Source organism: Dermochelys coriacea, chromosome 11 (genome assembly GCF_009764565.3).
Source record: "Dermochelys coriacea isolate rDerCor1 chromosome 11, rDerCor1.pri.v4, whole genome shotgun sequence".
NCBI lineage: Eukaryota > Metazoa > Chordata > Testudines > Dermochelyidae > Dermochelys > Dermochelys coriacea.
The window spans coordinates 75,270,184-75,291,592 of NC_050078.2; the positions used below are offsets into that span (position 1 = coordinate 75,270,184).

A 21,409-nucleotide genomic window follows, 5' to 3' on the forward strand; every position below is an offset into this window, starting at 1 on the left:
CAGAGCTAGGTGAAAGCTGGTCCTGACCAGAAAGCAGCAGTGGGCAGTGTGCAGCACTGCAGCAGGAAGTAACCACCAGGTCACCAGGATGGGAAAAGCAGACGATGGATGATATGTACAAAGCAGAAGAACATTGGACACAAGCCTGCACACTACAGCTGATAACAGCTGGATGGCAAGAGTAAAGCCAGCAAGAAATCCCTAAGTGGCCCTCAGGGGATTCAAACAAACACACAGCATACGCAGTATTGCCTAGCAGCCTGAAGCATCATAGCCGAGGCATGACCGTAGGCGCCATAGCTATTTTTCTGACTGCCATTTTCCAAGATGCTCCCTCATTTTTCAAGCCATGTAGTGCTCTGGGTCTAGTGGCCTGTGCCAAAGTGATGTGAACGAATTGCCTTCCCTGGTATTTTGGCCAACTAGTCATGTTCGTTCATGTGAGCCCGTGACACACTTGGCAATTTATGCCTGTCGCCTTACCCCACTTTTCCATTCCAGGGGTCTGTTTTGAAAAGCTGCCTACTGAGGTATAGTTCTATTCTGAACAGTGCCTCTATTGTGCGCTTCCAAGCACCTTTCCATGATCTTACAAGACCCGTGCCTGGGCGGTCAAAACATTTTAAAGTGGGTTTTCAACTAAACACCATTTTTCATTTTCTTCCAAATCGTGTGATTTTTTTCAAATGAAAAATGAAGTACATTTTTGAAATGTTCATTTTGTATTGGAAGAAGAAATGTTTCCATAATTTTTCAATAAAAAGAAAAAAAATCATTTCTTTTAAAAGATTGCCCAGAAAATACTTCCCATTTCTCCAACAGCTGTACTTAGTTTACAGTTATGAGGGTAATTTCTCTGTTTGCCAGCTCTGCACACTTTATATGGACTCAGATTCAAGCTGGGTTCTTCCCGCCTCACTCATCACCAGTAATCAAGACTCTGCAGACCATCAAGATGGCCATGGTTGGAGATGGGACATTGGATGGGACATTGGATTGGAGGACTGGGTCTCCAAGGGGCAATGAGCATTTTCCCTCTTAGGTGCTTGGCTGTCTGGTTCTTGCTCATATACGCGGGATGTAACTGATCACCATATGTGGGGTTGAGAAGAAATTTTCCCAGGTCAGATTGGCAGTGACCTTGGGGATTTTTCACCTTCGTCTGCAGTGTGGGGGTCACTTGCTAGGTTTATCTGGGTATATCTCACTTAATCATTTCTCTGCCGTTGTGGGTCCTCAAGCACTGGTGCACCTTGATCCCCCCTCCCCCGCTGGTTCTCCATCTGTGGCACATCATAGTCTAGTCTCCTGAGGGAAGGGCTGTAATATTTTGGCCTCATTATGGTTGTTGGGTTCAGGGGCAGGTGCTGGGTTGCCTATGCTATACAGGAGGTCAGATTAGATGATCTAGTGGTCTCTTCTGTCCTGAAACTCTATGAAATGCTCAGTCTAGATTTCACAGCCACTCTCATACAGATGAGAGGCAATAAGGGCTGCAGAGATTTACCCAGAGGAGAATTTGGCTTTTCAATTGTTACAACAGGTAATGAGATATGAGAGGAAAAGAACCCAGCTTGACTCTCAGCCCAGATTGAATTTGCTGGGCTGACAGCAGTGGTTGGACAAAGCATTTTTTTCTCTGTGGAAAATGATGACAAAATGAAAATTAATTTTGGCAAGAAATTCAAGATGGAAAAATTCCAGCAGGAAATCAGACATTTTGATTCTGAAATGTTGCTGCAGTGTCTTATGGGAGTTGTATTTTGGGTGCCTCATGGCCCCATTCTCTTCTGTGGGCGAGGCTGCCTGGCCAGAATATATCTCCAGTGATGCACCATAATGTCCTCTCTTGCTGAGCTGCCCCACTGCATCATGGGAGTGATGTGGCTGCAGCATTTCCAAATTGAAACCTCCTGTTTTTCAGCCAAAATTCAGTTTTCAGGTGCTCAGTTTTTGAAAGAAAAGTCAGTTTTCCGAGGACAGTGGAACGTTTTAATTTAGTTAAAAACCCAATTTTCTATTTAAAAACAGTTTTGGCAATAAAAAATTTGACTCATCCTGCTGACTGGTTGTGGATACCCTGAGCCCCGCAGCCCTAGAGAGTTGGGAGCTCACTATTGACACCTGTTGGTGAACAGAGAAAAGCAACCCAGAGCTGCTTGAGAACTGTATATGGACAGGGGATTTAGTGGGCAGGAAGCTCTCTGCTGCCATCTGTTGGTGAGCTGGAGTAAATGACTGAATAGGCCAAGCCTTGTTTGCATTTCAGTTACATGACAGTTTGGCGCGTTTGATTACAATACGGCGAAGTTTTGAGTTTGGGGACACAAAGATGCAGTTGACCCTGTTGAGAAATGAAGGGATAAGTGATCTACAAAAATGCATCGTTGGTCACCTGACTGACACTGCTTTCGGGCAGAGCTGGGTCAGAGAGCCAGTGTCTTTGAGAATCCTAAATATCACTGACCTCTCTCTGCTGAACTGAGACTGCTACAAAACAGTGGGTAGTGCAGAGCTGAGGTAGCTTCAAAGTGACAAATGGTGCCAAGCTGAGGTGACTTAGACTTCAGCTGCAGAGAGGACTACCCTGGAATTAAAGCTAAAATCACCTCAGCTGGGTCTTGTGGTGGAATCCCAGGACCAGCCAGCATCCTTTGACCCCACAAACTCTGGGCAACAAACTGTGAGTGGAGAGGAGTGAAGGAGCTAGAATACATCGGCCACTTATAAATAACTACCAGAGGATAACTGAGGCTGGGATTCCTAGGGTCGGGGAGAAGTCTTATCTAGTATTATTAGTTTATTAATTGCTGGCTTTCCCAAGTTTATTCTGTTGCCCCTCTCCCAAATCAAGTTCAATGTTAACCCCCTGACCTCACTGCATGTGAGTAGGGAAACACTGCCTGTCAAGGACTTGCGACGAGCATACGCAGTTTCCCAGGTTTCTGGGTGGGGTCTCAAGCGGTGGTGTTTAAGTCTTTAGAAGGAACTCCTAGAAAATTCATGACACTATTCAGGAGGGTTACTTGTCAACTGAGCATGTTAAGACAGACAAAATATGGCACACCCAAAGGGGGTTGTATTTCCAGAGCAGAAGCACATTTCAGCATCTGTCATTCACACACACAAGTCTCAGGGTTGCGATAGGAATGGATAACGTGAGAGGATGCACTGCACTTCGTTGTATGCACCATTACTACTTTATGTGTAAGGGGCACAGAAAGGAGCATTTTCCTTCTTTTTGCTTAAAAGGAATGAGGATCTCTTGTCTAGGATGGAAGAAAATGTGACTAATCTCAGGAACAAACTACAGAGCTAAAATTCTTTCACCAGGCTCCGGGCTATCAGTATCCAGCTATACTGTAAAGGAGCTTGAGACCTGTCTTGTGAGGTGTTCACTATGAGAGTATAGCTTATTTCTTGTGGTCATCTGATCTGCTTAATTACTACAGCACATCACAAGTGCAGATGTTCACAAACAAGATATGTTGCTTCTGTATAATCTGCATCTCTACTTTTATTTATAACTTGTATTTCATTTTTTAATACCCGACCTTTTAGATAATTTTACCTTAGACATGTGACATGGCTTGAAACCATTTTTATAACCCTATGTTAGTGTACTGGCATGCTTCAAAATTAGGGCACTTATTAGATTCTTGTTAGTCCCGTAGGGCCCAGTTCTCATCTTACTTCTGCCAGGCTTACGCTGGTTTGGTGTTTGGTGGAATTACTTCTGTTGTACACTGGTATAAATTACACCAGGAAGGCAGGCTGTAAGAATTTGTCTCAATTAAGCACCTGTGCTGATTGTGATCAAAGGAAATTGTTGGGAAGGTTGACTTCTATTTGCTATCCAAGCACAGAGGAGGAGATTCTGTTATTTTCCATTATAGGCAGAACCCCATGTCATCTATGATTTTGTGGCTGTGGCATTTGCAATAAAATTCATGTCTTGCCATAGAATTGTGCTATTAAATCTATGTTTTAATTTAAAAAGCAAACAAACAGAAGTTGTTTCTAGCCCTTCTGGCTTGCAAATAAAACTTTTCAGACTTGAATTGTTGTAGTGCTGCCTTCCTGAGTTTACAGGTAGCTTCTAATCCTATCTCTGAGAAGTATAAACTTCCCCCCACTCATCTCAATTCCACCACCCCAAAATAAAGAACACAGGAGGCTACTGGACTGATTGTCTTTGCTGCAGGATGTAGGCACCTGGTTGCAGAATTTAGGTTCAGCTTGCTCTGCAGTAAAGGAGGTCTTGATCACAGAGCTAAGCAATGTTTCAGAGTAGCAGCTGTGTTAGTCTGTATTCGCAAAAAGAAAAGGAGTACTTGTGGCACCTTAGAGACTAACAAATTTATTTGAGCAGAAGCTTTCATCCGATGAAGTGAGCTGTAGCTCACAAAAGCTTCTGCTCAAATAAATTTGTTAGTCTCTAAGGTGCCACAAGAGCTAAGCAATGTATTTCTGGTGGGGACAGTGCACTCTGCCCTCTAGTGCTAGGTGTGGCACAAAGTAGGCAAAAAAGCTGAGAGCATATAGTGTGGAGCCGCAAAGACAGACCGTGTGTACTCTCTGCTGTTGTTTTCTGTATCCTATTTAAGGACGTGGTGTTGTTGGGAAATTTGGCCACCTTTAAATGGTGAGCATGTGAGGCGGTAGAATATTAACCTGCTGGAAAATGAAGGAATATTGTTTAATTATATTTGTGCATCAGTGGGAGGATAGTCAAGAAAACCCCTTTCAGACTGTCAGAGAGGAGATCAAGTTACCACCTATTCCATAAACAGACCTGGCCTTTTCCCACTGGCATTCGGAACAGGCATCCTAGACAGAGCTGGACAACAAATTTACATTGATAGGTTTATTTTGAGGAAAATTGTTTTTTCAACAATTGGTTGAAATTTTTTTTTCTTTTCAAAGAAACACTAATCTGGACAATATTCCAGTGCAAGGAAAGGGAGAGAGAAATAAATGAAAATGGATGTTTTTTCCTGAAAAATGTTTCAATTTTCAGTTTTTGTTTTGTCTAAAAAATGAGAAAATTTGAACAAAACAAAACAAAACAAAACAAAATGTTTCCTTTTGTTCAAAATTGTTTGCAGAAAATAAATAGCATTTTCCAAACAGCTCTACTAATTATTGTCTGGAACCGACACTAATGTTTCAAGAGACAAGCCTTTGAGCTATCCGGAGCTTTTCAGTCTTGAAAGCTTGTCTCTTTCACCAACAGAAGTTCATTCAATAAAAGATATGATCTCACCCACCTTGTCTCTCTAGGATCCTGGCACCAACATGGCTACAACAACACTGCAGACAACTAATGTTTTAGGAATTCTCTCTTGCTCTGCTCCTCCACTGAACCCAATCCAGCTTAACTTCCTTTTGCTTGATAGGTCTTTCTCCTTAGCTATGCATTTTGAATTTTGATTTCTTCCCTAATAGTTTTAACATATTTATAAGCTACCAAAAGTGGTTCAGTAGATGCAGTAAAATAAAGGGCCAGAATCTCTTCTGTTATAAATTGACAAAGCATTACTGAAGTCAGTGTAACGCATTCTTTTCCATCAGGGGGAATTTGGGCATAGAAGGTATGCTGTAGACTCTTCGCCTGTGGGCTGTTGTAAGAGTGCAGGAACTCCAGGTAGAGCATGTTCTAACAATTGGGAGACCTTGTTATTTCTGCATATTAGTTGGATGCTAAAAAAAGGCACCACGATGCAGCGCAGTGTAAATTACTTCCCCCGCCCCCCGCCGGATTAGAAACCAGACCTAAAATGTCTGAGATTGTGTGGGGGGAAATGGCTAAGAGGTCACTCATCATTTTCTTCTGAGCTCATTGTATAAAGTATTAATGCTCACATAGCTGTTAGGGTTGACTGTTTCTTTAAGGTCACTCCCAGAGGGAGGACTAGTACAAGCAATGTGGCAGTTATGGCACCTTCTACTTGCTTTTAACATGCATCTCAATGGTCACATGACTTGTTAGTGAAGAAGGAACAGCTGTCCAGGTCTTGGCAGTGAGTTTTTTACACTATTCTTGTTGTCAACTAGGTATTCCCCCCCTCCTGTAAGCGTTTTCTGTTTGGGATTCAGGAGATGTTCCCTCTTTCCCATCTGATTCAGCTTCCATTGGGAGCCAGGCAGGCTAATTTGCTTTGCATGGTGGGAGCTTCAGCGCAAACTCGGAAAAGTGCCTAGCAGTGAATTCCAGTCACTACACAGCCCCTTTTTCTAGGTCAGCACAAGCATTATTGAGATTAGATGGAGCTTTTGTTCTCATATTAAGATTGAGAGTTTAAAGGCTGCCTATAGTTTTTGGTGCCCAATTCCCATACCAATGAAAAATGGGTGTGCAAATCCCTTAGGTACCTTTCAAGGTCTAAATAATTTAGGACCCTAAAAGTGACAGGTTTACACTTGTTTCCCATTTGTTAGATGGGTTCCCTCTGTGGTGTGGTGTAGATACAGGTGGTTAGCGCAACCTATGCAAGAGGTGAACTAGCTAGAAAAGGAGAGCATCCTTTGGGGCACCCCCTCACTCACCTCTGCTGGCCAGCAGATTGATTGAATTAACACTCTCATTGTACTAAGTGGTTTAAAGCACCAACAGACTGCGGATGTGGCAGGTGCTCTATCAGCAGCTGGATGTCAGGATGTTACAGGGGAATAAAAATTCTCTCTACAGTGTTTTATGACACTCTCGGACCAACCCCAGATAGGGATTGCACAGCAGAGACAGGGTAAATGACTTGCCTAAAGACAAACAGCAAGTGAGTGGCAAACCTGGGACTGGACCCTGCGGTTTTGACTGCTATTCCCCATTACACACCACCACTTCTCACTTCACTATAACTAGGCTTGGCAGAATTTTGACAGGTAATATCAATGTTTCTTTTTAAGAGTAATTTACCATTGGAACAGTTTACCAAGGGTCATGGTAGATTCTTCATTACTGACAATTTCTAAATCAAGATTGGATGTTTTTCTGAAAGATATGCTCTAGGAATTATTGTGGGCAAATCTCTGGCCTGTGCTATACAGGAGGGAAGACTAGATGATCACAATGGTTGCTTCTGGCCTTGGAATCTATGAGCTATCATCTACAAACCAAGCTGTTGTGGGCTTGAGAGGGGGAGAATGATCTTCCCTCCCTCCCCCATTCTCACTACGGAAGCCATGAAGTTTAATCAGGAGAGTGGAAAATCCAAGCAACAGGACCTTAGTTGTGATCTCCTTTTGCTACTGACTGACATTGGACTTCTTGGATCTCAATAAGCCCAGCTAGAAAATCCAGCTGAAGAACAATACTTCATTAAAAAAGCACATCTGAGGTTAGGGACCTTGGGCTTACAAATTGCAAGTTGTTATTAATAACAATAATAGATGAAAACAACGAGGAGTCTGGTGGCACCTTAAAGACTAACAGATTTATTTGGGCATAGTCCAAATATGTTAGTTTTTAAGGTGCCACCGGGCTCCTCGTTGTTTTTGTGGATACAGACTAACACGGCTACTCCTCTGATAATAGATGGTTTGCATGGACAGAGAAGACAGAGAAAAGCAGACTTTTGAGGGCATGTGAATAAGGTGTAGTGTAAGAAATGCTAGATTTGGGGATATTAGATTGCAGTTATTTATACTAAAGCAGCTCCCAGAGGCCCCAGGGTGCTAGCTGCTGTACAAACATATGTGAAGATAGAATCTCTCCCCTGAAAATCTTACAAACTTATGTTTGGTGGCTGTCAAACAAAATGTATTGGAATGGCATATCAGAAATAACTGCAAAGACAATGGTTCTGAAATCTTTCAGTGGTGTATGCCATTGATGAACATGCCTGAAATAAGAGGTAAAAGGGGAGACTGATCAGTCAAGTGGTGGTGCAAAGAAATAGGTCTCCTCTCTAAAAAAGGAGGTTTTAATCTGATTTAATTAAAACTACATCTCATAAATCAGTTTTCTGTGTAGTAGAGGATAAAATGGAAGAATTTGAAAAGATGGAATTCATTTGGGTAGATACAACTGTATGACAGCTGAGTTGTGCTGTGGGTTAGTTTAAAATATTGGGAAATAGGCACACACTAGACAATAGCACGCATAAAGGGAGGGAGCCAGCATGGACAGGGAATTACTAATTACTTTGTAAATATACCATCTGTTATAATTAATTTAAAACATGGAGAAAATGATTCATGATGTTTTAAACTATAATAAACACTGTTCAGTACTGATATTTGAAAACAATCAACCGATGTCAATAAAAGAAAAATAAATTAAAGCAATGTATTTTTAAAAATTCAGGTAATATTTCAATTGTTACATAGTTTACAGTGAAGTGTTAAATAGGTAAAATTTTCAAAAATGCCTCAGTCCCATTGTCAAAAGGAATTTAAGAAGCTAAGGGTTATATTTCAATAGCACCTAAGGGACTTAGGCACTCTTGAAAATTTTATTCTGTCTCATTGAAAGTCAATGGGTCTTAGGCGCATAAGTACCTAAGCCACTTTTGAAAATGGAACTTACACACCTAATTCAATTTTGAAAATTCTACCCCATGTCATTTATCCTCTGTGCACAGTTCAGGTAAATACTTAAACCTAACAGAGTGGGCATCTATTTGCATTTATCCTATTGGACAAAATGATTGTTTTGCGACATTCTCTGTCATGATGTTTGCATTCTATTGCATCAGTGCAGGATGGTATGTGGGTGCCACAGAATTCAGGTGCCCTCCCAGTACATCAGGCTGTTGCATCGCTCAGAACAAATCTGTGTCCCTTTCAAAATACTGCCTTGTGCAATGAGTTTTCTAATAAGGGTGACTGATCATGAGGAAAATATCCTTGAACTCACTTTCACTTGTGACCTAAACTGGAGCTTGAGCCAGGTCGCTACAGTTCAAAGACCAGTGTTTTGAACTGCAGCACCACCTAGCCCTCCCTCATTCAAAGCATAAGTGTAATCTGATTTCTCCTCTGCTTGAAATGCGGTCAGAAAGTGCAGCCACACACAGGTACTCCAATTCCTTTGAAAAATGAAACATTCTGGATATGTGAAAGTTCCATGCATGATAGAAGTCCTTGTATTATTTAGTGTCAGTAGTAATAATAATAGAATCTTAGATTTAAATAGCCCTTTTCATTGCAAATGATGTGAAAACTGAAAAATATTCATAAAACCGCACTGAGAAAGTTGGAAGCTCTGGGTGCAGGCAGACTGCAGTATTGAACCTAAAATATGTTACTCTAAAAAGTAGACGGATTAGGATGAACTGATGATATTAGATGTTTCCTTACCTAATCAGACAAAACAATATAAATGGTCATCTTAAAAGATGACAACTCAAATCTACAGTAACAGAATTTAATGTGATGTATGGTGTATTGAATTTGATCTATTTTTATACTATATTTTTGTTTTATGTACTGGAATCTTTTTGAAATTTTTTTTTCATAGTGGTATACGCTGGCATCATAAATGCCATGGCTGCTGCTACAGCATATGACCAAAATTTCAGTTGGGTAGAAATATTATTTAATTGGTCTGATCTTCATCAGTTGTTTGCATGTGTGTGTGGCATGCTGACAAATTGTTAGGTTAATGCTGTATTGGAAGAAGTTCAGCTCTGCAGTGTGTTTGGTAGGGAGAGGATGAGAGGTTTGCAAGAACTTGCAAGCCCAATGAAATGAACAGAAATACCTGCAGTGGCTTCCGTAGGTTTCAGACTAGGTCCATAATGAATGTGTCATGGTGGGGTGTGTATGTGCATGTGCGTGTGTAGGAGTGAGAGGGGGTTAACACTGTTTTAACATGCTGAAGCCTGGTGTACCCACAGTTTTTGTACGAATATAACACTATCATCTAGGAGTGTTATTTTCTTTTTTGCCCACCACAATAGTTATACTGGTACATTCCCATTATGGTCACAGTCATCATACCATTATCAGCGTGAATTGTATGGGTATGTCTAATATACAGGTATAAGGCACAATTATACTATATAACTGTGTCCCCTCTGGGGTGGTTTGTACAGCTTTAACTGTACTGTTACAGTGGTACAATGTTTGAGTGTAGAAAAGACCCAAGTGTGTACCTCCTATGCTGCCACTAAGTATGCCTTGATGATCATTATTATTTCTATTTTGTCAGCACCTAGGGGGCACCAGTCACAGACCACGTCCCCACTGTGCTACACACTATACAAACATGAGTCTGATCCCCCAACCCTGATCTTGTCATGCCCTAACAAATCAGAGTCTCTCAACAAGTGGAAGCATTTAGTCTAGAAAATTGTTGCACGTCCAGAAACAAACAGGCTGCCCTGTGGCATGACCGTTCTCATGCCACTGGAGTGAGTGGGACTGTCTGACCTGAGACTGACTGGGGCCTGCAGCCGTGGCTGCTGCAGTATAAATATTAGGTTTATATAAATAATAATATAATATATAATATAATAAATAATATAATATATAATAAATAATAATGGCCCCGATTCGGGAAAGCACTTAAGCATGTGCTCCGAGTTAAGCATGTATGTGAGCAACCTCACTGAATAGGGATGCTTTTCTGAATCTGGCCAATGTTTCATTGGGATCTCAAAGGGGTATACCATGCAATACAGTAGCACAGAGAACCAGCAGTGAAATGCTTAATGGACAGATATTAGAAGATATTTAGATATCTACTGGATTTTTTAAAAATGCATAGGCAAGTTAGGCACCGAATTGCCATAGATTTCAATAGGAGTTAGTTGCCTAATTAATTGAGGCACTATTGACATTCCCACCAGCTGCCTCTCTTCACCTTTAGACACCTAAACACTTTTAAAAATCTGACCCTAAATTATTAGTAGATAGGCAGCAGCTTCTGAATTGAAACTTTTCTTTCGGGTTCATGCCTGCGTTCAGGATTCATTATCAATACTGCCTCTTGCTTTGCCGATAGTTTTACATCCAGTCAGGTACAATGGATCCTAAAGAACGCCACAATCCCTGGAGAAATCATTTGCTGTTGAGATTCAATCCTGATGTAATTATTGCACAGTCTGAATTAGTGCGTTGGATTTAAAACAGAATGAATGTTCTAGAAGAAAAGCTGGGATCCAGTAATAACATTCCAGGTGCTAGTCTTTATATCATCATAAATTTGGTGCATTGTTTGGAGCCTGATTCTGCCTCTCTTACTCAGGTTACATAGTGTCTTGTATCTTAAGTAACTGTAATCCCGCTGCTTTTAATGAGGCTGCTTGAGGATGAAGGTTTGAGGAAGAATGGCAGAATGTGGCCCTTAATGTTTAGAGAGCTTAAAGACTAGTTGATGCCTGACGGTGAACATTGGGTTTAGAGAGAAGTCTGCTTAGCTGTCATTCTATTTTCTTATAGTTCTTTCCTCCTTTTTTATTGCCAGAAGAGGATTTTTGTTTTAGGAGCTTATTTTTCTCTTTAAACTCAGTATATTACATCACAATTGGTTGCTGTAGAGAAGGTTATGATGTCACAAACCAAAGTGCATGACCAATAGGTAAGGAGAAGGCAGCAGGAGTTGATTCATTGTTAAGTGGCAAAGATTTGTAATATCATTAGTATCACAAATAAGAGGCAGAAAAATGTGTCCTTGAGGCAGGATATTAAAAAAATGCAAACATTTGTGTTGAAGGGGCAAGTCACAGATATGCTTACAAGCATATCTATTGTAAGGTTTTCTACAGCACTGATCGCCAAAGGATCTAAACAATTCCTGGACTGTACATGCTGCAATGCAGTTATTATCCAAGTTGTTACATAGCTTCAAATGCAGCGTTGTTCCATTTCAGTTGGCACACAAACAGCAGGCATTTTGGTAACAGGGACATTATTGACTTACTACACAATTGTTAAGAGTTGATGCAAAGAATAGCGATGTTATGTGATATCTACATGCCTCTTGGAAGGCTTGTGTTTGTAGTACTATATATACAGCTGCATAGTTGAATACGTTTTTCTTAAGTCTGTCTCATGAGTCTGCTAAGACCATTCTTTTTTTTTAATTGATCCTGATATTTTCTAACCTGATCTGTGAATTTTTTTAAATTATTCCATAGTTCTCCTCTTTTACTTTATGCATATCTTTGGTGTAGAAATTTGTTTTGTGGTCTGTAATACAGTGATACATTTCCTTGCTGCCATTTATACCTTGAATAAAGATCACTCTTGGGAGGTATGTGGGGTGTATGTGAAGGAGATGGGAGTGAAAGGGATAGAAGACTGCCTCCCAGAATGTGGTACTACACTGTGTTTTTAGTCAACAGGCTGTTGGAGTCACTTGTGAGCTGTGATATAGCAGTGATTAGAGTGTTGGGCTCTGAAGCCAGACACAGGAAAAGTTGTGTTCATATTTGTGCATGTATGTGCTGAATGATTGGCCTGCTGTCCAGCACAGTTTGGGAGTGTTTGAGTACAGTTTGGTCCCAATCCTGCCAGCTAGTGCATGTGGGCAGAGCCCTGCTGAAGTCAGCACAGCTCTGCATTGGAGCAGTAATCCAGCCCCAGGGATTAGCTTGCCAGACTCGGATCTTGGTGCTGTCTGGTGTGTAAAAAGCAACATGCAATAACTTTTCGTTGGCACCCTCTGTGTTATGGCAGGGAGATGTTGGGATGTGTATCTGGATGAGGAGCACCCTTTGGCAGTGTGAAATGTCTCCTTTCCATTTCTCTCAATTAAATTCCCTCACTCTTCCGAATTTTCCATGATGGGTGAGCTGACTTGTAACAGGGGTGCTGTTAAAGAGTTGATCCCTCTGTCTGTCCTGGCTATGGAGTTAGGTTTGTTTGTATTTTAAACACAAACATATGATTTTTAAAGTATATCCAAATAGCTTAAAGCAAAAGATCACATAAATTATGGCATACAGAATTTTGGTGGTCAGATTGATCAGAAACTTAATTTCACATTTTAGAGCACATGTTTGGCAGGTCTTGTATCTTTTAAGGAAATGCTAAACTTTTTTTGGGGGGTGGTGGTTATCAAGACAAAATTATTTTATTAAGAATTCAATTAAAGTTTTTACAGGCTGACTGGAACTAGTCCAGTAAATATAAATCAAACTGAACTAGCAGACATCTGCCCGCTTTTTATTTTCCAAGCTGCGGTTTAAAGGCAGAGAAGAAGAGGACATGGAGGTGGGGCTGTCACTCATTTCTAGTTGTACGTATGCAGAAGGAGCCAATGGGCAATTTTCTTTTTGTTTTCTGATCACTTCTGCCTACCCCGCCGAACCAGATCTGCATGGCCGCTGCCTTTACATAACTTATTGAGTTAAACGCGTTCAATATCAGAGTGCTGCTGGCATTGAAACTTACAAAATTAAAACAGAACATGTAAAAAGACTCCTACAGAAGCAGAAATGCAATTCTAAATTGTAGTCTTATGTTTTCATATTTACAAAATAACTTCCCAAAAGGAAGAACTCCAGTAACTTTTTCTTTTGAGAGCAACAGAACTGCAGTCAAACTACCTGCTGCCTTTTCCTTTCCACAGACTCTCAGTTAGACTATAACAGGGTCATTGCACATTGCAACTTATTTTGATCTAGCATCTTTTCTACAAATAACTCAGACATTTTCTATCGAGAACGATTTACCGAGCAAGGTACGAATGCTCCTGCTTCCTTAGGCTGTGTGATGTTGTTGTGTTGAAAAACATGCGTTGTCCTTTGGGGAGTTGATTTGCAACAGCATTACAACAGATACAGTCTGGCCGCTTGACTGGACTAGATGAAAATTATTAAACAAAAAAGTCCTTGCTCTCAGAAGCATATCTCCAAAGTTTCAAAATATAGGCTCTGATTTCTAAAGGAAAGTCAACAGTAGTTGGGCCTATAGGTCCCTTAAGCTCCTTTGAAAATCCCAGGTATATATCTATAAGTAATACTTAGCAGCAATATGATTAGTATGATTGTTTCATATTTGCACTGCAGTATTGCCAAGAAGCCTTAATCAGGGATTAGAGCCGCATTTTGGTAGGCATTGTACATGTATATGAATCCATTGCCGCACAGGATATAACAGGTTTCAGAGTAGCAGCAGTGTTAGTCTGTATTCGCAAAAAGAAAAGCAGTACTTGTGGCACCTTAGAGACTAACAAATTTATTAGAGCATAAGTTTTCGTGAAGTGAGCTGTAGCTCACGAAAGCTTATGCTCTAATAAATTTGTTAGTCTCTAAGGTGCCACAAGTACTGCTTTTCTTTTTACAGGATATAACAACACTTCTTTTTGGCTCTAACCACTCTTACATGGATGCAAATCCACATTTCAAAAGATTGATCTGACTTTTCCTAGTGTCAGTGTGATCAGGAATAGGCTCTATTTACAAGGCAAAATTTTGTAGTCAGCAGACTCTAAGCTGTGATTTGCATGGAAGTTCAAGTGGCTTGCACTATTTTCCAAAAGAAAGCCCTGATCTAATATAAAGGAGGGGAGACGTACATTGAAGAGCAATTTTATCCTGCAATTGTAACTGCTCAAGGAGTTCCTTGTGGAACCTAATTGAAGTCTGATTGCAGGATTGGGGCCATCATCAGAATAAAGTGAGAAGCAGAGAATACGTCACCATGAAAACGAAAAAACCCCGTAAGCATCTAATGCAGTGAAGAGTCACAAAATTTGGGTGCCTAAGGTTGGCTACCTGATTTGTTTGTTAGAGCTTCAAAAATCCTGACTGACCTGTTTGTTATGATCATTTTATCCAATTTGTTTGACAGGGTTTTGGGAGGAAAGTTGAGGGTACATGTGTGGGAGTGTGGGAATCTCAGGGACTGTTGTGCCAGTGTGATTTATTGGCTACCTGAGTTAATTCATAATTTGTAGATATTAGTTTTCACTGCTGAGTGGTCGTCACCTTCAGCTGTAAATCCAATTCATTGTTGGGGCGTCTAGAATTTTTTTGGGTGGACTATTTTACTATTTGAATCTAATATGATAATAATTAGTTACTATGATGATGTTCATCAGCTGGAGAACATCCAGTTATTCCTCACTTCTAAATTTCCTTAAGAAGTAAATCATAAGCACTGGCATATAGTACTCTCCAGTCACTTAGAGTAATCCGTTGAGATGTTCAGTTAGGTACTCAGCTGGGGTTTACTGATTATGTCGATTTACACCAGCTAAGAATCTGGCCTGCTATTCTGGGGTTTTCTTTCTAACAGTCCAGCTGTTTTTTTATGATTAAATTGTGTTCTGCTCTTCCTTGGTGCCTATTCAGAAAGCTACAAAAGAATCTATGCTTTCACCAAAAGGCAACTTAATTCCCTGCTCGTGTGCATTGCTCTAACTGTACTCTGGAGTTCTGTAGTGTTTTCCGACCTGTTCCCCGACTCATCAAAATAGTCCTGCTTGAATTGAGACATACAAACTTTAGATTTGGAGATTTCAAAGCCACACAGAAATGTGTCGAAGAACTACAGCGATAAATGTAACTTTATTGCTGAAAGAAAAGTGACACAATATGTCACCAAAAGAGATTTCAGCTGCAGTTATAGAATCCATCCTTGCCCTGTTGCACAGAAGATGGTGCATCGATGAGCAAGCATGTTTTACTATTTCATCTATTGCTATATATGTATGAAATAAGCCTAACAAAAGCTAAAGGAAAGAAGATATAGAAAAAGAATATGAGGACAATCCGCAATTCCTTGTTGCAATCTGCACATTTATATTTTTAACAAATAGAAGTCTGTATTCTCTAAATTTGAAGCTATTCAGTACAGATGACCACCAAATTAGGTCTACTTAGCTAAAGTGTATACATTTATATTTTTCCTCACTGATCCTTCCTTGTGTCTCCTTCATGACAGGACTTTCAAAGCAGAATTGACTTCAATAGGTTGAATAACAAAATGTTTGTCATTGTTCTAAACTGTCCTTCAGTTTCAGGCCAAAATGTCTTTCTATTGTGCACAGACTTGATATTTTCTACTTTCATATGATCAAGAAATGTACATCAGGAATTCTGAAGCATGAATCATGGGCGATAGAAAATGGTCTTTCATGCATGTGCAAATGCATGTGTGAATGTGTGTATGAATATGTATAATATGGGTGTGAATGTATGTATAATACATAGTACATTGGCTTCTGACACCATTTCATGCTTTCTTCAGTATTTTTTCTTGTGTCCTTTATTTGGGTGGTTTGTCTCACATTAGCTTTGGCTGGTTGACTGCTATGTATTTGGTTGATACTATGTAGCAGACTTATTCTTTCCCAAGAAAAGACACAAACATAAACAGACCATCTAGAATGCATTTTGCAGGGCTTTAAAATATACCAACATGTAAAAACTAAACCTATTAATGTAAATACCAACTTTCAAAACTTGCCTGTCAAATAAGTATGTTTACATTTTTAGTGGTGCATTTAAAAAAAATTGGGCTTTTGAAAAAAGAGCTTTAGTTATAGTATCATGATACAATCAGCTAACAACAGTTAACCAGCTCTACACTTTGAGTGGTTTCCAGAAGAAATTGTTTTGTTTCTATAAGGACAAAACAAAATAGAGATGCTAACCAATCTACTCACTTTTTCCATTGAAGAAACTCCTAAACCATAGTCAAATCTTAAGGAACAATCACAAGGATGTTATAAAATACACCCATTTACTAAAATCTTCTTCCAAAATGAATGAGGTTGGCAAATACTTTTATAATATAAGCATCAATTCATATAACATATACAGCCTTTTATAAAAATATAATCCCGCCACAGTCCTTACTGGTAACTCAAATGTAAAAAGTAATGCTGACAAACAGATCTTACTAACCTTATGATGTAGAACTATATCATCATTAGTACTTGGCTGGTGCTTGCAAGGTTACACTGCTTTAGTTCTGGCTTTTATTTTTGTCCTACCAACACCTCTGATTAGGTACGATATTTCCACGCTTCTTACCAAAAGAAATAATGGAAAAGAATCTTTTTTTCTGAAACTGTCTACTGTTTGGAACGTCTCAGACATTCTAGCTTCCAAAAAAATAATTAAGTGGGGTGAGGTGAGGTATGCAGGTGCTAGGTAGTAAACAGCTGGAGTGCTGGTGTGTGTGTCTGTGTTGCCTGAATTTCTATGTTTGTTTAAACATCCTATAGCTTGTTATGCTAATTGAAGTGAAAAGTTGTGGCTGTTTCACTTGAAATTACAGGAGTATGTTTTCTTAATTACATGGAACAGAACAGGAAAATCTCGGATTGCTGGATACATCAGCAACGGTTATCTACCTACTGGCATTCTCAAATGCCAGGTGGCATTTCCCCAGTTCCCAGGGCTCTGATTTTCGAATAAAAAAGAGCTCTGATATTTCTGTGGGACAGGTTCTTTAGCTTCTTTAAAGAGAAATCATTTCTTGCCTGTTTCTTTTCAAACCCCAGGCTAAAGCAAAGAAATTTGGGTAATATAATTAGTTCCAAGGGCCTGATCCTTCATTCTGTCGCATAGTGACAATCCTCAGAGTTGCAGAATTCCTTCAAAATACAGGATCAGGCCCCAAATTTGTTTAGCCATTTCCTATGTTTTTTCTTCCAGCCAAACAACGTAGCTAATTTCTTTTTGTGCATCAAAGTTTCCTCGGATGGACACATGCACATAGGAATCTATGCTAAAAGGATAAGCCACACTTGAAAATTTCACCAAGTTTCTTGAGGCGCTTGTAGCGTTGGATGGCAGAAACAATTATTTCTGCCCATAAATGACAGACCCAGACGCTTGCCACACTGCTCTTTGGCAATAACATTTTCAACAGTGCCACCACAAAAACACACTTTTTTTTTAATGGAAGGTTTTGTTTTTTTTAATATGAAAGGAAAGAATTGTTAAGTCATGAAAGGAAAAATAAGAAACAAATAGACCACTTCCAACATTTGCTAGGAGGCCAAGTTACGGAAAAGATACCGTATACCAGTTCAGTATGAGCCAGATGAATACGTACTGTATATGCTTAAACATGTTCTTCAAAGCTCTATTTGGATACAAATAATTTTCAACTCTAGATTTAGCTCTTTCATTGTTATTAATGAAACCCTGAACTTCACTGTCTAATTCCTCCATATAGGGACTATCTCCTAGTGTTCACATTCAGTATCTTTCTCATCAGACCAATCTGAACTCTAATTCTGTTGACACTGCACTTGAAACGTTGTTTTTTAAGAAAAAAGTTGAAATACCATTATCTGCCCCTAATGTACTGTAGAATGCAGAGGGAAGGATATACAGTAGATAACAGATTAAAACAAATTGACTAATGACAGCACATAATTTAGGAAACAACAGAATAAATGCATTGTTCCATTGTAGAGGTTTAGTATTCAGCCAATCTAAACTCCTGAAGAAATATGTGTTTGAGACATTTTACATCTGTTTTTGACAAAGACAACAGAAGATTCCCATAAAGGAGGTTTTTTTCCCCCTCTTCTTATTGCCTTAGCCTTTTTAAAACCATATTAATAGAGGGAAAGGCAAATGCATTTTATAAACCAAAGTTTAGAGTTTGTTTGAAAAAGCTACTTTGTTCTGTTGTTTGCAGCTGAAGCTACAGCAAAGCCACATATACATCAGGGCAGACCTGTCTTTTTTTCTGGCCATGATAACAAAAGTAGTTAACTTTTAAAGATTTAAATTGCCTGTTAGTGTGGGATGGACAGACTTTTTAGAATGATGAAACTAACTTATTTCTAGGTCTTCATGAAGGGGTGATAGAAACTCTACTGAAGATATTAAAATACAGAGTATTTCAAACACAAATGAATCATGAAGTTGTTAAAATGCTGTATAAAATGTTTAAAATCTACATTTTACTCCTTTGCCTATTATTGCCTAAATATTGCCTATTTCAGAATAAATGTTGCCAGTTGCATCAAGTTTCTTGTCTGTGTCCTAGTTATTAAACAAATAATAAAATGATATATATAATGATAAAACAAATGATATATAATGATAAAACAAATATGGATTTGTATGAAAAAAATTCTGGCTAATGGACTAACGTGAGCTTTCTTTATTCTTTTAAGGAGTTGATGTCATCTGGATAATTAACCAGTTTCATTCACACTGCTGCATGTTGTACTACAAAATATGAGTGTCCCCTTACTTTCATTTCCTTGTTTATTAATAAATATTTTTCATTGTATGATTATCTTATCTGATTTTTGTTCTGTATTTTATCTTTGGATGTTCTGTACAAGGCATGCAAACAATAGGAATATAAGTAAACTCTGAAATACTGCATGATTTATAGATGACTCTGAGGTGTTTCTTAATTAACATAAAGTTATTACATCATTTAGAATAATTTAAGTGGGTTGCCTAAACACACCTCCTCTCCCCCTTCTGCCCTCTGGACTCCCCCACCCCTCAAAAACTCCAATACAATTAAAAAGGAAAGATAAGAGGAAGCTGTTTTCTGGTAGTGGAATCTGATGAGAACGAGTTCAGTGCTCAGAGTAAATAAGAAACTATGTTCAAGTCGATAAGAGTTTGATACCAGCCTTAACTTTACTGGCACTCTAAGGAAGGGAAACGGAATATGAAATTGACAATGGGTGTGTTCTATCTTTGTTTGCCTTTTATTTGTAAGGGAGGAGGGGAAGTGGACATAGCACAGACAAACAAGTACAGAACATCTGCTGATCATACAAAAATGTTACTAAGATCAGAGCTGAAATTATTCTTCACAGGATCAGCTGCCCCTCCTCCCACTTCCCAAAATGGCAAAATTGTAAAAACACTTAAAGCCTATTTTGTAGGTGCTGGTTTTTTTAGAGCACAGACATCCACCAAATCCAACAAGCAGCTGTTTCAGGTCTTGTCAGTGTGTTTTACTGGCTGTCTTTTCCCTCTCTTTTTAAATTCTTCTCTAAGAAAAGTACTCTTGCAAATTTCACACCATTCGCCATTCAACGTTACAGCTCCCCTCTTGGCAGCAAACTGTTTAAAAGACAGCAGCAGTGTATAAACACATTGATTTTAAATCTGAACATATCAAATGTTTTACTTACTAGAAGTTTCTCTTCTTTTTGGATTGGGGTGAGTGGAAGGGGGAACAAATGTAATCTTGATTTTTAATCTAGTTGTTTGTGGCCTACACAAGAGAATCATTGAGACATTGTGATGGAGAGAAATGTTTTCTCCCCTGTCTAGATTATCATCTGAATCCTTTCTGTCTTACTTCTGGATGGCTGCTGGATTTTCAAGGGGCTATAACATTTTGTGTTCCCCATTTAAAACAAGCTTAATATTTACGTTATAGCACGGATGATGTGAAGCTTCATCACTAAAACAAGGAGACCTGTGGCAGAATTCAATAAGATGCAGTTAGAAGTAAAAAGAAAGAACCAGGTACCTACCCCTTCAGCAGTTGTATTTGCTTTTGCCCAGGTGCTGGCTAGTGGGAGGCAGACATGGACCAAGCGCCTTCCATCCTCCACACTGAAAAGGCATAACTAAGCCGCTCATGGGCCACATAGCTGCAGCTTGTCATCTTATTGTCCATCTCGTCGCTCTGTAGGACCTGGTAGAGGAAGTCTATGTACCTGGCTGCGAGTTTGAGAGTCTGGATTTTACTGAGTTTGTCAGAGGGCAACGTGGGGATGATTTTCCTCAGGGCTGCGAAGGCTTCATTGAGGGACTGAGTTCTCTGCCTCTCTCTGACATTGGCCAAGATCCTCTGGCTTTGGAGTTCTTCATAAGATTGGGAGCTGGGACTGGACTTTTTCCCCCTCTTGCCTGGGTTGGGGCTGCCATCTTCGCTGGATTTCTTACTGTATCTCCTCTTCCTGCCAAATCTCTTTGGCTGCCTTTCCAGCTCCTCTTCACTAGTCCCCAAGCTATCCACAGGGGAAACAGGAGAACTGGAACTTTCTTCCATTCTTTCTGCAAGAAGGGGAGGGGAAGGGACTTTTTCCCCCCTCCTGATGTGGTGTGAGTGTGTCTTAAATGTGTTTTAAATTCCTGAGACAGATCCTTTGGAAAAAAACAGGAGTTTTTTGCTGACCAGACGTTTTCCAGGTTGCTTGAAGGGCTCTTATTTCAAGGACGGGGTTGTGCAAAAACTGAGGTCTTGGAGAGAGGAAGTTATTCTAACTTTTTTGGAAACTTTAGCTGGGCTCGGTTGCTAAATAGTTGTCAGAAGTGAGGGAGGTGCAGGGCTCCTTTCTGATTGGACAGCCAAGCCAGTGGGAGGAAAGCTTTTCTCCTGCTAAACTTTCACAGTTTTATGTTACACTTAACTAAAATCTTGGGAATGCACCTCCAATAAAAGACAGTTTGCAACCACCGCTCCCCTCTGCCCCTTTCGATATATGTTTGCAGCTGTGGGAAGACCTCACGTGCTAATTCAGTGGTGGTTATTTTGTTTGTAAACTTTGCAGAGTGCCTAGGTT

The 21,409-nt window shown here is 39.7% G+C and overlaps 1 protein-coding gene across 1 annotated transcript in view; it reads right to left on the reverse strand.

The window, feature by feature from the left end:
- The window catches only part of TWIST2 (twist family bHLH transcription factor 2), a 65,291-nt gene extending 44,186 nt beyond the window's left edge, over positions 1 to 21,105 (reverse strand). The window contains exon 1 of the mRNA XM_038422165.2: positions 20,375 to 21,105. Within this exon, the coding sequence (XP_038278093.1) occupies positions 20,413 to 20,895 (483 nt within the window). The 5' untranslated portion in view covers positions 20,896 to 21,105 and the 3' untranslated portion in view covers positions 20,375 to 20,412. The remainder of the gene's footprint in view (positions 1 to 20,374) is intronic.
- Positions 21,106 to 21,409: the final 304 nt, after the last annotated feature.